The sequence below is a fragment of the Manis pentadactyla genome, chromosome 3 (genome assembly GCF_030020395.1).
Source record: "Manis pentadactyla isolate mManPen7 chromosome 3, mManPen7.hap1, whole genome shotgun sequence".
Classification (NCBI taxonomy): domain Eukaryota; kingdom Metazoa; phylum Chordata; class Mammalia; order Pholidota; family Manidae; genus Manis; species Manis pentadactyla.
The window spans coordinates 125,737,197-125,754,745 of record NC_080021.1 but is presented as its reverse complement, the minus strand read 5'-3'; the positions used below and the strand labels follow the sequence as shown (position 1 = coordinate 125,754,745).

Genomic DNA, 17,549 nt, shown 5'->3' with positions numbered 1-17,549 from the left:
TGTGGACACTGGAAAGACACTTTCTTGAGGCTTCCCAAGATCATCTTGGGAAGGGAGCTCTTGCATGAGTTCCTAGCTCCAGCCAGTGGGATCCCGGCATTAATGGGCATGTGGGACCATTTGTGCCAGTGAGGGTCCAGGATATTTAGGCAATGCCAGGATTGGAAAGAATTTGCACTGAACCCTTTGAGTGGCATTTGATCTTCACTGGACATGAGCTAAATGGGAGCATTCCCACTTTATTGTCAGTCCTGAAAGGCTGGGGCAGGTGCACTGTGGGGCCTGCTGGGGCCCTGTAGGATGCACAAGGTCCCTGTGTCAGGCAGATTGGGGGCCTAGAACACAGCTTTGAGGGCTACTGCACAGACACTAAGTCCTGGGTCAGCTAACCAGGAAAGGGGACACTGGGCTCTAACTGCTGAGGGTATGTGGGTGCTGCAGGACAGGCTGGCTTGAGGCTTTGGACAGAAGGGAGTAGTTTCATGGGGTTGGGGGAAGGGAGGGGGCAAGCTGGGGAGAGAGTGGCCATGGGGGCAGGTGAGGGGAGTGCTGGGAAGTGGCTCTAGGAGCAGAGGTCTGAGGATGGATGGCCTGAACCTCAGCCCTCAGCCTGGCCTCCGGCCTCCTCTGTCTACTTCCAGCTCACTGAAAAGCCCTCTAGCTGCAGGCTGGAGCCCCTTCCCTGTGCTCTGGGAATCTCCCTCCCTCCCACTGGGTTCAGTCTCCCCTCCTCAAAACCTAGGATGGAGGTTTCTCTACTTTGGGGGAAACTCTTGCTCCCCTGCATTGTAGACACCTGGTAAAATATTTCCTATTATGTGCTGAACTGTGTCCCCAAATTCACATGCTGCAGTCCTAACCCCACAACCTGAGAATATTACTATTTGGAAGTTGGTTTTTTCAAGAGGTAATTACGTTAAAAGAGATCAAATGGGTGGGCCCCAGTGCAGTCTGACCAGTGTCCTTAAAAAAAGGGAGCTCAGGACACAGACACATACAGCAGGACAACCACGTGAGGACAAGGAGAAGATAGTCTACCTGCCCAGGAGGGAGGGCTCAGGAGGAACAAGCCCCGCCGGCACCGTCATCTTGGACTTCCAGCCCCCACACTATGGGACAAGAAGTTGCAGGCATTTAAGCTGCCTGCTGCACGTCTTCTGAAGGCCTGTGTGCTCCCCACAGCAGGAGCAGCATCTGTGAGTGGACACCTGCTCTCCTGGCTTGTGGCCTTGGCTGCCTGCCCTGCCCTTGTCCCAGGAGGATGTCCCTGACAGGCCCTTTGTGCTTGCCCAGGGAGGCATATGATAGCCTGCCAGTGACTGAGCAAGTGCTAAGGAGTGCAGTAGGCCCCAGTACAGGAGCACAGGGTGAGTGTTTTATTTGGTTTGGTTTGGTTTTCCTGGGCTTGTTTTAGGGGTGGCAGCTGATGGACAGGAAAGCCAAGAAGAAGAACCACTGAGAGCCAGTGGGCTGGCAGAGGGGTGGTGTGGAAGGTGCCAGTGAGGGGCCAGGGGCCTGAGGCAGAGAGCAGGAGCAGAGTGGCTTGGTGGTCACCTGAGCATGAGCACCGGCGGGAGCCAGAGCCAGGTGTGTGGCAGCACGGGGTCTGTGTGGGGCCTGGGGGAGCCAGCAGCCTGCCGAGACTGGTGCGGAGACTGGGCCTGGGGAGGGGCGGTGTCAGGGCCAGGGGCAGGGTTGAGGCTCTGGACTTTGTTAATCCAGCTGGCAAAGTAGGCAACCCTGGTGAAGACACAGGGGTGGGTGGGGTGCTGGCAGTCCAAGCTCCAGCTGGACAGCCCCACCAGAACCCAGGCACTGGGGACGGTTGCCTCACAGACCAGTGGTCCCCCAGAGTCACCCTACATGGAGAGGGGAGTTGGTGAGGACTGCGGAGCCAGGTCTGCGAATGCGTGTGGCACTTTCCTGAGCTGAGACTCCCAACAGGAGACAACTTGGCTCTTGACAGAGGAACAGCTGGAGCTGCAGCCAGTGCAAATGAGCAGGGTGGGGGTGGGGGCTGGAGGAAGAGCAGAGGGGCTGTGCAGAGAGCCAGGGGGTTGGGACTTGCCACAGGGCCTGACGTGGGCTTGGGTTTGCCCCCATGGAGAATCATACGTGATGAGCCCCTCTGGTGGCTGCGGAGAAGGAACAGTGCCAGCACAAGCTACAGGGGGCCCTTTGGGAGGGTGCTCAGGGACGAAGGTGGGCGATCATGACAGGGAGGGGCTGGGGTGGCAGAAAGAGACCTGGGATGATATTTGGAAGGGGCCTGTGGTGTGAGCTTTTCTTATCAGCCCGGGAGGAGCAGGCTACAGAGAGAAGGAAGCAGGGTGAGCAGGAGCCGCTCCGGCACGGAGAGTCAGGCGGGGAAGAGACCAGGATCAGATTGAGAGGGGGACTCAAGGCCACCAGGGGTGCTGCATGACCATGGCTGTTGGGGGTGTTGGCCACACAGCTTACAGTGAGACACACCCAGGCGGAGGTGGTGAAAGTTGGTACTGTGCTGTCTGGAGGAGTCTTTGGGGAAGGGAGGCAGAGGTCAAGCAGGAGAGCCTCTGGGCACCTGGAGCTCCAGGACAGGTGGCTGTGATGGCCAGAGGCTCAGAAGATGCAAAGTGGAGGCCTAGGAGCATGAGCAGGCCCTGTTCCCAGGAATTAAGAAGGAAGATCTATAGCAGAGAGGGAAGGCTGGGAAAAGGGCAGCTTGAGGGAGAGAAAAGGGCCACATGTAGGTGTCCAAAAGTGACCCCTACAGATGCACATCCTCATCCCTGGAACCTGTGACAATGTCACCTTATGGGCCAGAAGGGACTTTACAGATGTGGTTCAGCTGACGATCTCAAGAATGGATTCTGTGGGTGGGTCTAGATTCTGTGGGTGGGCCCCTGTAACCACAAGGAAGGAGGCAGGCAGGGCCAGTAAGAGAAGGAGGTGTGGTGACAGGCAGAGGCTGGAAGGGCCACGAGTCAAGCATGGGTCACCCCAGAAGCTGAAAAAGACACAGACCCATTCTCCTTAGACCTGCAGGGGGAGCCAGTTCTGTCTGCACCTTGACCTAACATTTGGGTCCCCCAGAACTGTAAGAGGATGAACATGGGTTGTTTTAGCTGACCAGTTTGAAAGTAGCAAAATAGCAGCCCCAAGAAACTCACATACGGGTCCCCTGGAGTGCAGGAACACACCATCATTACCTCAACTCTTCCCCCTGGTGATCCTCACCTAGAGTGCCCTGGGCCTCCCCACAGTATGCTTGCTCCTGGCTGTTTGAGGCCAGGAGGACGCCTGGTCCCTATCCCCTCTAGGCCCCAGTGCTTCATGCATGAGCCTTGTATCTGCTGATGTTGCTCTGGATTCTAGGCCTGTCTGGAGAGGTAGAAAGGGTTCCAGCAGTTTCCTGGACCCTGGGAGAGCTCTAAGAAGACAGATGAAACTGCAACACTAACTAGAAATGGAGCCCACCCAGGATTCCCAGTGCCGGGCACATCCCGCCCTCTTCTGTGCAATTCCTTGGGCTGCCATAACACATTATCACTCTTGAGTGGCTTAAAAAGCAACAGAAATTTATTCTTTCACTGTTCCAGAAGACAGATGTCTGAAACCGGGTGTCTCTGTGTCTTTGCCTCTACTTATTAGGAGGCCAGTCATTGGGTTTAGGTTCCACTCTAAACCCAGAATGGTCTCTTCTCAAGATTCTCACCTAATCACATCTGCAAAGACCCTATTTCTAAATAAGGTCAAATCTGAGTTTTCAAGTGGACATGAGCTGGGGGGACACCATTCAACCCACTGTGCAATCTTCTCAGCAGCCCCTGAGGGATGCCTGAACACTCCACACTAAGAATGAGAACGCAGGTCAGAAGGTGCCGAGACTGCCCGAGGCTAAGGGCAGGAACATGCAGTAGAGCAGTGTCTCAGGTTTTACTGCCCATCAGTGCAAGAGCTTATGCATGGATACTTCCTCGAAGTCACCTGGGTGGCTGCTGGGTGCCTGCAGATACCAGCTGGGGTGTTTGGGCCTGGCAGTGGTGCTGTGGAGGCCAGGATGTACTCAGTGTCAGAACCCATGTGGCTGAGTTAAGACCCAAGCATGCTGCTTACTTTAGGCTACTCCTTCCCTCCCTGGGCCTGGTGCCCACCTATGAAATGGGGCATTACAGAAAGCAGAGAGATACTCACAGCCAAATGTCCAGCAGTGGGCTCACATCCAGAATATGCAAAGAAAAAAAAAAAAGGAACACTAAAAGGAGAAGGCAGATAATTCCATGGAAAAAGGGCAGGGAAAAAAAATGAACGGAAACTTTACAGAAGAAGAGAACCAATGACAATAACAGGAAAATACACTTAACACAGTCAGTCACCAGGAAAAAATAAATTAAAATAAACTAAAACCATAAAAAGGTATCACTACAACCCTACCAAATGAGACAAGAGGGAAAGTGCCAAGAGTGGGCAAAGACATAAACTCTTCCGGTGCTGGATGGGGTGGGGCTGATGCCGGTGCTGTGCAGACACTGGGAAATATGAAAAGCTGCACATCCTCATATCTTTTAGCCCAACAAGTCTACTCATGGGATTCTGTGAAGTAGAATATGAAAAACAGGAGACACTTGCAAATGAAATGAAATGGAAAACATGGAAGCTACTAAAATACCCATCAAAAGTAGCACTGGCCCTAAAATTCAGTCCGCACAACAGAGTCCTACCGAGCAATGAGGACCAACAAACCACAACCACGGGTAACAGTGTGCACAAACTGTACAAACATGATGTGAAGACTGCCAACCGGAAATCAACCCACTTACAAAGAACTCAGAATCTAGTTGAAGGTGTTAACAGGGAAGATGGTGTATCCCTGGAGGGGTAGCGACAGGCAGGGGCAAGGCAGGTTTGGGGAGTTGGTCACATGTTGTGCCAGTATGTGAGCATTTTCCAAACTACACTTAGGAAATCATGTACTCTTTTGTATGTATGTCATACTTCAATAACATGTTTAAAATATGCCTCAAAACTAGATGCTGTTTGAGGGCTCTACCAGCAGATGCTCTCATGTAGGGCAGGCTTAGGGGCCAGTCTGGGGGACACTGCTGAGGGGTGGAGTCAGGGAAGGCACATAGAGGGCAAAATGGGGCCCTGGGGTCTCTACAAAGACAGAAGAGGTGACCCAGGCCCTCCAGCCTGGGAAAACTGAGGCCCTGAGGACAGACAAAGGAAGAACAGACATAGGTTCACTCACTTGGCACATGGCCTTCCCAGTCAGCAAGTCCCCAGCACACAGCATCTCCTCATACACAAAGTAGGGCCTGTCTTTGCCAAGTCATTGTCCCGGTAAGGTGTCACAGAGCTTGTTCTCCATGAGGCCCACCCTGCCCTCCTGGAGGTGGAAGGGTGGGAGCAGGTCTGCTGTGAGGATAACATGGAGGCCGGTGAAGAGAAGAGCCATGTCTGTCGCGTGGCAGAGGAGCCCTCCCTGCACCGTCTGCCCTCCTGCTACCTGACCCCGGCACCGCAGAGTTCAGTAGGGATCCTTAAGAAGCTTGCCTCTTGTTCCACCCCCTCCACATTCTCCTACTGATAGGCCCCAGGCCTCCTATTCCACAAAGAAGAAGGAAAATCCACCGACAGGTACCATCCATCAGAGCTTGGCCACTGTCCTCCCGTCCATTCCTCCCACCCCTCCCTCCGCCTGCCTCCCCATCGGCATGCCCCAGCCACCCTTCCACACACGCGCCCACCTGCGTCTGCCTGTCCCTCCCTCCACCACTCCCGGCCTGCGGGCCCTCCCACCACCCAACCCCACCTGCCCATCTGCTCTCCTGCGCATGCCGCTTCCTTCCGGCTCCCACACTCGTCCCTCCCTGTCCCAGAGCCAGACATCTCTCAGACACTGATGACAGCGGAGGCACAGGGTGAGTCAGGTAAGGAAGCAGCAGATGAGTCCAGACCTAGATGGGGCACGAAGGACAGAAACACGGAGGTGGGATGGAAGGGTTGTCTCTGCTCTCACGCAATGAGCTGACAGAAGGAATGAACTATGCAAAGGAATGGGGGGAGCCAGCAACGGGGGAGAGCTGGTGAAGCAAGAGAAGGTGAGGGAGAGGCCCCGAGGCAAGGAGGCCTGGAGGCTGGGGTGGCAGGTGAGGGATGCAGGAGGACATAGAGCCGAGAGGGGTGGGGGCCAAGGAGGGCATTTGGTCTTTCTTCTGAATGCAGATGAGAAGGCATGGAGGGGAGGGGAGGGAGATGCTGTGATGCTTGGTTTAAAGCAAAAGGCCAGACAGCTCTGCAGCTGTGAACACAGAGCATGTGATGGGGAGCTGGGGGCCCAGCCTGGAGGCACAGGCAAGAAATGGAGGCTTGGTGGGCCAGCGGCACTGGTGGAGGGCCCCGCAAGGTGCACAGGGTAGGACAGTAAAACAGGATGGTGCCGCTGCCCCGTGTATGAGTCTGTGTGGTATGGGGTGTGTGTGTGGTGTGAGCATTGCATGTGTGTGTGGGTGCTGTGTATTGTATGTGTGGGGCGTGAGGGGCGTGCTGTGTGTGAAAGAGTGCGGGGGCCTTGGTGACCTAGGATTGGGGACAGCCTCTGGCACTCAGTGGGTCAGGGCCAGGGATGTTGGCATGTCCCACCTAACAAAGACATGGACTGTCCTAAACACCTGCAGCCCCTCTTTTGAGAAACACTGTACCAATTGTGACCCTACAAACAATTACAAACATGAATGTTTGCCCCTAACTTTATGCCAGGAGCATTTCCCGGAACCACTCACACTCCTTTCTTTAGTAAACACTTGCTCCTGTCTTTGCCTACGCTTCTCCTCTTTCAGCCTAGTGGAACAACAACTTCCCAGGTTACTCAGTTCACCTACCGACCGACCCTGTGGGCAGAGCAGAGCTGGGTGGGGGCACAGTGAGGCTCAGAGAGACGGAACATGTCCGCGTCGCATCCGCCCACCCTGACCACGTGGGCTCGGGAGGCGGGAGCCACGACATGTTCTCCTCCCACTTTTCCAAAGGAACTCGCTAGGCAATGGGAAATCAGGGGGTGGAGCCCCAAGCATGACCTCCGTGTTGAGTCAGGTCATCTCAGATCTGAGGCTGATCACAACCTTGGAACCAAGAACCAGGACGACTCCTAGAAGCCACGTTCTTAATTCCAAAAGTCAAAGATTCCCAGACTTTCAGCCCTGGGCTTGGGGCAGTCTGAAGCTGTGGAATCACCCCCTTTTCAGAACTAGAGCTGGAATGGGCCAGTCCTCTGGAAACGAGGCACAGGGACTCGACCCAGTGGCCTCTGTCTGGGGGCCCCATGGGCTTGAGCCCCGCTTCCCCCCACACCCCCTCACCACCCTCACTGAGCATTCCCCAACCGGTTGTCCAGCAGGACCAGGCACGGGGCGGTGGGGTGTCACTGGCTGGGCGGCAGGCGAGGGTGATGGAGGAGGTGAAGTCCGCGGGCAGGAGCAGCTGCAGCAGGGCTGCTGCTCCCGGAGGGGCGGAACTTCTCAGAGTCTCGGTGAGTGATGACGTGGCTCACAGGCACCGTGCGGGTGTGCTGGCTGTGAGCCGGGTGCTTCCCAGCAGAACCTGGTAGTCCTCCAGGGCATGGGATTTGCTGGGGAGCAAGGGCCCGCCGCAGTGGTCGTCTCTGAGCGAGTCCGGTCCTCTGTGCCTCATCAACTAACTGCCACAGCCTCGGCCCCCCCCCCACCTGCAGGAGGCCAGGCAGCTTGGGTCCCCCCATGCCCCCAGCGGTCAGGGGTCCCTCTTTCTTGAGGCTGACCGATATTCTACTCATACCTTCAAGGCGCGTGGCTTCCCCAGCACACCGGGAATCCAAGTGGAGACTTGGTGCTGGAAGGGCTGGTGAGACCAGCTCATCAAGAACTTTTATTCTATACTAGGGGGCTCTGGCTCCATCCCAGCTCTAACCTGACCCTCTCCAAGCCTCCCCACCACCCTCTGGCCCCACACTTCCCCTGCCTCAGGGCTACTTGCTCACTGGGTTGTAAGCACTCACAAAAGATTTGTTGAATGAGCAGATGAACCAGAAAATGGAGCGTCATCTTGCTCCCTGAACAGAAGTGGCAGCTGTCCCTTTTCCTGACTGCAGGCTTACCACCTGGAAAGCCCATCTCCACTCTCTCTGCCCAAACTCTTCCATGCCAGCCCCATGCTGATGGGGTGCTGCACCTCTTCCTCCCTCTCTATGGCTGCCCTTCTCACCCACACTGGGCTTTCTCTCCTGACAGGATGGAGACGCAGGCAGGCAGGTTCGTGTCCCACCCCAGGGCCACAGAGGGCACCGTGGAGCATGGCAGAGTAGGTGCTGGCAGGATTCTGGGCTCTCAAAGCCAGCCAGGGCTGAGCTCCAGCTCCTTGACCTGAGCTGCCAGGCCCTGCCCCATGGGGACCCTCCCTATGCATCCAGAAGCTGGGCAGTGGGCCAGGCCCAGAGCACCACATCGCCATCCAAGGTCAGCGGGCCCCACCTTCAACCCATGCAACCTGGCAGTCTTGCAGAGGATGGGAACAATCGCCCAGCTGCTCGCTGCATGTGCAGCCTCAGGTCCCTGCCTAGAGCCTGGTGCCCTCTGGGGACATTGAGGAGAAGCCACATTCTGAGGTGGCAAAGAGCAGGTCCCCAGCATGTGGTGGCCAGGACAGGCACTGCCCATCTCCAAGGGACATGATTGTTGGGGCACAGGTACAGGTGCTGAGGACCGAGGATGCAGAGGGTCTGGGCAGGTGAGCAGAAAGGACACTCCCCATGGCAGGGATGTGGGTCAAAGACAGGATGACATGTGTCTGGAGGCCACCGACTGCCCCAGAGCCAAGCCCGGAGGAGCTGGCACTGCACCAATCACCCCTCTTCTCCTTCGCCTCTTGCACCTCCCACCCCAGGGAGGAGGACTCACTTGCGGAAGCAGAGGGTGGTGGAAACCAGCCAGTGGGTGTCGATGAGGACAGCTCCACAGATGTGCCTACCCGGTACAGCAGGCTGGCCTGCCACCACCATTGGCCGGCCACCACATCCTGGCCACCAGAGATCCTCCCCATAAGCTTGGGCTTTCTGCACACTGTGGAGACATTCCCCACTCCACCTCTGACAGAGGAACCACTGGTACCCCAAATGACACTGGTACAGACCCCTGCATTTCACAGATGCGGAAACCAAGGCCAAGGGTCCAGCGGCCTGGCCACAGGGATGGGCTGCAGCTGAGGAATGGACCGCCAAGCATAGTCGAGCAGCCCACAGGGGTGAGGGCCCAGGGCTCTGGTGGGATGGAGCAAGGGGGACCAGGGGTGGCCACAGCAGCTCAGGGCAGCATCCCAGGGAGACAGGATGCTTGGGCCTGCCGAGGGCTGGGCGTAGGGCAGACATCTGTTCCACTGCACATGGGGTCACCTGCTCTGCAGACCTAAGACTGAAGGCTTACAGGCTGGCAGTCTGACTGGCCCCAGATCATGCCTCTGAGGGGCTTCTGAGTCCCTCCACCTCACCCCAGGATCTCAGGGAGGGAGCTCACAGGCAGAGGGCCTGCTGCATGTTCTAGGGACAGTCCTCTCTGACTCAGGATTCTCCAGTTCTCAAAGAAGGGTGAGTGATGAAGACAGCCCAGGTCAGACTCACACCCGGGAGGCTCAGGAGAGGGGGAAGCCCAGGCCTGTCTTCCATGAGACGTCCAGGTTGGGGTTGGTGGATAGGGGGACAGATGACTCAGGGCCCCTTATTCAGCACCCCAGGCTGCCCCAGTGGCCTGCCACCTGCCCAGCACCCCACCTGACCAGGTCCCACCCTAACCTGCCCAGCTGCCCCCCAATCTGCTCAGCTCACCCACATCTGCCCAGCCCCCCCACAACCTGCCCAGCTTTGCTCCAAATGGCCCAGCCCTGCCCCCCATGCAGGGTGGGTCAAGTCGAGTAGGTGATGGAGCAGCCTGAATCATGGACATGGACAGAAGCTGCGGCTCTAACCCAGGCAGGCAGGACCCCACCAATTAATGCACCTGCCACTCCAGCTGCCTCCAACCACCTCCGCCCCGGGGTTGGTGTCATAGGCTCTCCTGGAGTGGGGCTGAGGGCCACAGAGAAGAATTCTCACAGAGCTGTAGGCAGGAGCAGTAGCCAGAGCAGAGCCACTGGCCTGCCTCTGCCTCGGGGTCTCCGTGCCTCTACCCCCATCGCCAAGGCATCGACCTTAGCCTAACCCATCTGACCCCACCCTGACTCCTCCCAGAGCATCCTGTTCTTAGGTCCCTACTCTACCTGGTCCTTGATGGTAGCCTGCCCCTGTCCCAAGCTTGGCTGGACCTTGGGCCTTGACACAGCACCCTCACCCCTCCCTCTCCTGGCCATGACCCTAACCCTGCCCTGACCCCACCCTGCCCCAGGCCCTGACCCTGGCACTAGCTCAGGTCTTGACTCCTCCCCCACACTGGTCCTGACCCCACCATGGCTGGCTTTGGACGTGCTTGGTCCTAGGACAGCCCAGACCACAGTGCAATGGAGGGCTCCCATGACTTAATGAGGAAATGTCAGGCTTCACACATAGAAAAATGGCAACATGTCCCACTCTCCCCACATTTATTCAACATAGTTCTGGAGGTCCTAGCCATGGCAATCAGACAACACAAAGAGATAAAAGGAATCCAGATTGGTAAGGAAGAAGTCGAACTATGTTTTTTTCTAAGAGTTTTATGGTTTCATGACTTACATTCAGGTCTTTGATCCATTTTGAGTTTACTTTTGTATATGGGGTTAGACAATCATCCAGTTTCATTCTCTTGCATGTAGCTGTCCAGTTTTGCCAACACCAGCTGTTGAAGAGGCTGTCATTTCCCCATTGTATATCCATGGCTCCTTTATCATATATTAATTGTTGGCAGATGACGTGATATTATACATAAAAACACTAAAGAATCCACTCCAAAACTACTAGATCTAATATCTGAATTCAGCAAAGTTGTGGGATACAAAATTAATACACAGAAAACTGTTGCATTCCTATACACTAATAATGAACTAGCAGAAGGAGAAATCAGGAAAACAATTTCATTCACAATTGTATCAAAAAGAATAAAATACCTAGGAATAAACCTAACCAAGGAAGTGAAAGATCTATACTCTGAAAACTACAACACACTCGAGAGAAATTAAAGAAGATACCAATAAATGGAAACACATCCTGTGCTCATGGATAGGAAGAATTAATATTGTCAAAATGGCCATCCTGCCTAAAGCAATTTACAGATTCAATGCAATCCCTATCAAAATACCTACAGCATTCTTCAGTGAACTAGAGCAAATAGTTGTAAAATTCATATGGAACCACAAAAGACCCTGAATAGCCAAAGCAATCCTGAGAAGGAAGAATAAAGCAGGGGGGATCTCACTTCCCAACTTCAAGCTTTACTACAAAGCCACAGTAATCAGGACAATTTGGTGCTGGCACAAGAACAGATCCATAGACCAATAGAACAGACTAGAGAGCCCAGATATAAATCCAAGCATATATGGTCGATTAATATATGATAAAGGAGCCATGGATATACAATGGGGAAATGACAGCCTCTTCAACAGCTGGTGTTGGCAAAACTGGACAGCTACATGCAAGAGAATGAAACTGGATGATTGTCTAACCCCATATACAAAAGTAAACTCAAAATGGATCAAAGACCTAAATGTAAGTCATGAAACCATAAAACTCTTAGAAAAAAACATAGGCAAAAATCTCTTGGACATAAACATGAGCAACTTTTTCCTGAACACATCTCCTTGGGCAAGGGAAACAAAATAAAAAATGAACAAATGGGAATACATCATGCTAAAAAGCTTCTGTGCAGCAAAGGACAGTATCATCAGAACGAAAAGGCATCCTACAGGATGGGAGAATATATTTGTAAATGGCATATCTGACAAGGGGTTAACATCCAAAATATATAAAGAACTCATCCTCCTCAACACCAAAAACAAAATAACCCTATTAAAAAATGGGTGGAGGATATGAACAGATAATTCTCCAAAGAAGAAATTCAGACGGTCAACAGGCACATGAAAAGATGCTGCACATCACTAATTATCAGGGAAATGCAAATTAAAACCACAATGAGATATCACCTCACACCAGTTAGGATGGCCAACATCAAAAAGACTAGGAACAACAAATGCTGGTGAGGATGTGGAGAAAGGGGAACCCTCCTACACTGCTGGTGGGAATGTAAACTGGTTCAACCATTGTGGAAGGCAGTATGGAAGTTCCTCAAAAAACTCAAAATAGAAATACCATTTGACCAAGGAATTCTACTCCTAGGAATTTACCCTAAGAATGCAGCAACCCAGTTTGAAAAAGACATATGCACCCCTGTGTTCATCACAGCACAATTTACAATAGCAAAGAAATGGAAGCAACCTAAGGGTCCATCAGTAGATGAATGGATAAAGAAGGTGTGGCACACATATCCAATGGAGTATTATTCAGCCATAAGAAGAAAACAAATCCTGCCGTTTGCAACAACTTGGATGGAGCTAGAGGGTATTATGCTCAGTGAAATAATCCAGTTGAAAACAAGTACCAAATGATTTCACTCATCTGTGGAGCATAAAAGCAAAGCAAAAACTGAAGGAACAAAACAGCAGCAGACTCACAGAACCCATGAATGGATTGACAGTTGCCAAAGGGAAAGGGACTTGGGGGTGGTGAGGAAGTGGGGAGAAGGGGTATAAGGGGCATTATGATTAGCACATATAAAGTAGTGGGGGGGCACTGGGAAAGCACAGAGAAGACAAGTAGTGATTCTATAGCATCTTCCTACGCTGCTGGACAGTGACTGTAATGGGGTATGTGGAGGAGGCTTGATAATGGGGGGAATCTAGTAACCACAATGTTGCTCATGTAATTTTGTATTAATAACACCAAAATAAATAAATAAATAAAGCATATTCAGTTATTTTTACCCAGTGTGACATGTCCAGCTTTCAAAATCACAAGACATGCTAAAAAACAAAAAACAGTTTTGAATGATAGAACAAGTATTAAAACATTCAGATATGACAGAGATGTTGAAATGTTCAGACTGGGAACTTAAAACAAGTATGATTACTATGCTATGGAATCTAATGGAAAATGCAGACAACATGCAAGAACAGATGGGTAGTGTGAACAGCGAGGTGGAAGCTCTAAGAAAGGAACAGAAGGACATGTCAGACATAAAAACTCTGTTCATAGGCTTCTCAATAGTGTGGACTTAGCCAAAGAAAGAGTCATTGGGGGCAAAGACATGGCAATAGGAACTTTCCAAAATGAAAAGCAAAGATAAAAAAAGGCGGAAAATCAGTAGATGAATGGATAAAGAAGATGTGGTACATATACACAATGGAATATTATTCAGCCATAAGCAGAAAACAAATCTACCATTTCCAACAACATGGATGGAGCTAGAGGGTATTATGCTCAGTCAAATAAGCCAGGCAGAGAAAGACAAGTATCAAATGATTTCACTCATCTGTGGAGTATAAGAACAAAGGAAAACTGAAGGAACAAAACAGCAGCAGAAGCACAGAACCCAAGAATGGACTAAGAGTTACCAAAGGGAAAGGGACTGGGGAAGATCGGTAGGAAGGGAGGGACAAGGGGGGAAAAGGGGCATTACGATTAGCACACATAATGTAGGGGTGGGTATACGGGGAAGGCAGTATAGCTCAGAGAAGACAAGTAGTGATTCTACAGCATCTTACTACACTGATGGACAGTGACTGTAATGGGGTATGTGGTGGGGACTTGATAATAGGGGGAGTCTAGTAACCATAATGTTGTTTAAGCCGTTGTACATTAACCATACCAAAATAAAATAAAAATTAAAAAAAGGATGGAAAAGAGAATCGATATCCGGCAATTGAGGGATAACTGCTAATTTGTAACATAAGTATAATGGGACAACAGAAAGTGGAGAAAGAGAGAAAGGAGCTGAAGAAATAGGCTCCAGTGAAATTATCCTCCAAAAGTAAAGGAAATAAGTACTTTTTCAGAGAAACAAAAAATGAGGGAATTTGTCACCAGAAGATGTCTTGCAAAAGTGTTAAAAGAAATTCTTCAGAAATAAGGGAAATTATATGGGTCAGAAACTCAGATCTCATAAACAAAGGAAAAACAGTAGTGAAGGAATAAATAAAGGTAAAATAAAATCTTTCATTTTTCTTATTCTTAATTATGGTTTGTTCAAAATGATAACAGCAACAAAGTTTTCAGTGATTATAGCCTCTGGACAAGTGAAATGAATGGCAGCAATGTTACAGGGGATGGAGGAGGAACTGGAGATACTCTTCTAAGGTACTTGCATTGCCCTTGAAGTGGCATTGCATTACCTGAAGGAGGGCTTGGATTAGTCTTACATGTATTTTGTAAAGTCAAAGCAATCATAAAAAACAAGTCTTAAAAATAAGAATAATTGATAACTAAGAGAGGAGATAGAATGGGATAACATAAATCACCACTTAAGCCAAAGAAGGCAGAAGAATAGATGATGAAGGAGAAGGAGTGGAAGAGGAAGAACAAAAGCAACAAATAGGTAGCAAATATGATAGATATTAGTGCAACTATGTCATTGGTGACTTTAAACATCAAAGGTCTAAATCCACCAATTAAAAGAGGCTGTCAGAGTGGATAAAACACAAGACTCAACTATATGTTGACTACAAGAAACCCACTCTAAATATAAAGACACAGACAGGGGAAATTAAAGTGATGGAGAAAGATATACCATGCTAATACTAATCAAAAGAAGGCTGGAGTAGCTATTTTAATCTGCGATAATGCAGACTTCAGAGTTAAGGGATTTATCAGGGATAAAGAATAGCATTAATGATAAAGGGGTCAATCAGCCAAGAAGATGTAACAACTTATAACCCCAATGGATGCATGCAAAAACTCCCCCAAGAAAAGCCAGCTCTTTTTAGACAAAAGGCAGTGAGGAGGGTAGCCCAGCAGGATGGAAACATTTTGACCGCACCAACCTGTGTTAGTTCAGTTGGGCTGCTATAACAAAATACCATGGACAGGGTAGCTATAAACAACATAAATTTATTGCTCACAGCTCTGAAGGTTGGGAAGTCCAGGATTGAGGGGCAGCATGATCGCCTGCTGTTGAGGGCCTCCTTCCTGGGCCATCGCTGGCACCTTCTCTCCGTGTGCTCACAGGGAGGAAGGTGTTCTCTCTGGAGCCTCTTTATAAGGCACTACTCCCATTCATGAGGGTGTCACCTTCAACCTAAGCACCTCTCAAAGGTCCACTCCCTGATTCTATCATCTTTGGAGTTAGTATTTCAACATACGAGTTTTGGGAGGACACGCAAAACATCACAAGAATCTGTTTCCCCTCTCCTTCTCACCAGGTGCTGAAAATATGGATAGAGGCCTGTATGGCATCCCTTCTCTGTAATAACAAGGTGACATTCAACCTCCCCTGTCAAGGGCTGCAGCTGCAGGCACAAGTCACACAAGCACCATTCTTAGGACCCCTTCATGCTTCTTAATGGAGTTTGTTCTGTCTAAACCTTGCATTCTGCAGACCAAACACCTATTTCCTTTATGTTTCCTCTCTATGATGCTAACTCCTGAATATACTCAACTGACACAATTACACCAAGAACATTTTGAAATTACAGTGGCCACTTTTGCAAAACTTTAATATGAACAGGCTGTTCATCTGAGAAGTGCCTTAGAATAAGAATAACAAAATGTTCTTACTGTTCAATGGTCTGTTTCCTATGAGGAAGCTTCAAACTCGGACTCAAACATTGCCTCCATAAAATATTACATAGCTAAAGTCAATGTAAAGTATGAGAAACTGTGTCCCTAAATAAGTACCTTTAGGTAATATTCAGAATTCGCTTCAAATTTTGACATTTCTTACACACTCTTGACTTTTTTGTGGATGTCTTCAAGGTGAAAATTATACATATGGAATGTAAACAAAAAATTGCCTGGAATATAACCCCACTACATGAACTTCAACATTTTGCTAAACATTAGAGACCTGAGATACAAAAAAACAAAAGGACATGGGGAAATGTTTGTTATCTTTGTCTAAAAGAGACATAATTTTGTTTAACGTAGGAGGCATGCTCTACTTCGGGGATTAAAATACCAGCTTTTAAGGAATTGAGGTAAAATAAACATAACTTAAAATTCACCATATTAACCATTTTTAAGTGCCCAGTTCAGTGGCATTAATATATTCACATTATTGTGGAACCGTCACCATCATTTATCTCCAGAATTTTTTCATCTTCCCAACTGAAACTGGAACCATTAAACAATTATTGCCCATTCCTCCATACCCCCAACCCTGGCAACCACGACTGTACTTTCTGTCTCTAAACCTGACTAAGTATATAAATGGAATCATACAATATGTGTCCTTTCGTGTTTGGCTTATTTCATTTATCATAATGTCTTCAAGGTTCACTCGTGAATATAGCGGGTGTCAGCATTCCTTTCTTTAGCTGAATAATATTCCATTGTATGTATATACCACATTTTGTTTATCCATTTTTCTGCTGATGGACACTTAGGTTGTTTCCTCATTTTGGCTGTTGTGAAAAATGCTGCTGTGAATATGGGTGTACAAGTATCTGAGTATCTGCTGTCAGTTCTTTGGGGGTACATACCTAAAAGTGGAATTGTTGGATTATATGGTAATTATATTTAACATCTGGAGGAAACATGAAACTTGTTTTCTGTAATGTCTGTGCCATTTTACATTCCCACCAACAATGAATGTATGTTCCAACTTTCCCACTTCTTCGTCAAGACACACACACAAAAAGACATCCTAGTAGATGTGAAGTGGATTTCCTTTGCATTTCCCTAATGATTGGTGATGTAAGCATCTCTTCATGTGCTTATTGGCCTTTTGGATATATTCTTTGGAGAAACATCTATTCATATCCTTTGCCCATTTTTAAATCAGGTTATTTTTTATTATTGAGTTTTAAGAGTTCTTTATATATTCTGGATATTAATGCCTTATTATATTATGATGTGCAAGCATTTCCTCTCTGTGATTTGATTTGATTTTTTACTCTGTTAACATGTTCTTTGATGAAAAACTGTTTTCTATTTTGATGAAGTCCAATTTATATATTCTTTCCCTTTGTTGCCTGTACTTTTGGTGTCATAAACAGATGTCCAATGTCATTAAGCATTGTCCCATGTTTTCTTCTAAGATGTTTATAGCTTTAGGTCTTATGTGCAAGCATCTGACCTATTCTGAATTAACTTATGTAAGTAGTAAGTAAAGGTTCCAATTTCATTCTTTGCATGTGAATATGTAGCTTCTCAAATATCATTGTTGAAAAGACTATCCTTTCCCGCATTCAGTAGTCTTGGCGGTTTCGTCAAAAATAATTTGACCTGCCTAGCCTGTTTGGACTGCTGTAACAAAAGTACCATAAACTGGATGGCTTATAACAGCAAACATTTAGTTTTCACAGTTCTGGAGGCTGAGAAGTCCAAGGTCATGGCACTGGAAGATCTAGTGTCTGGTTGAGCA

The 17,549-nt window shown here is 49.3% G+C and overlaps 1 protein-coding gene across 1 annotated transcript; it reads right to left on the bottom strand.

The window, feature by feature from the left end:
- Window positions 1-1,550: 1,550 nt before the first annotated feature.
- On the bottom strand, window positions 1,551-15,163 carry LOC118933947 (putative serine protease 47). Its single transcript, XM_036928922.2, is given in 8 exon segments — window positions 1,551-1,859; window positions 5,234-5,400; window positions 7,344-7,477; window positions 7,479-7,560; window positions 7,563-7,612; window positions 8,916-8,988; window positions 8,991-9,149; window positions 15,088-15,163. Coding segments are annotated over 8 exon segments (1,050 nt in total).
- Between the last annotated feature and the right edge of the window lie 2,386 nt (window positions 15,164-17,549).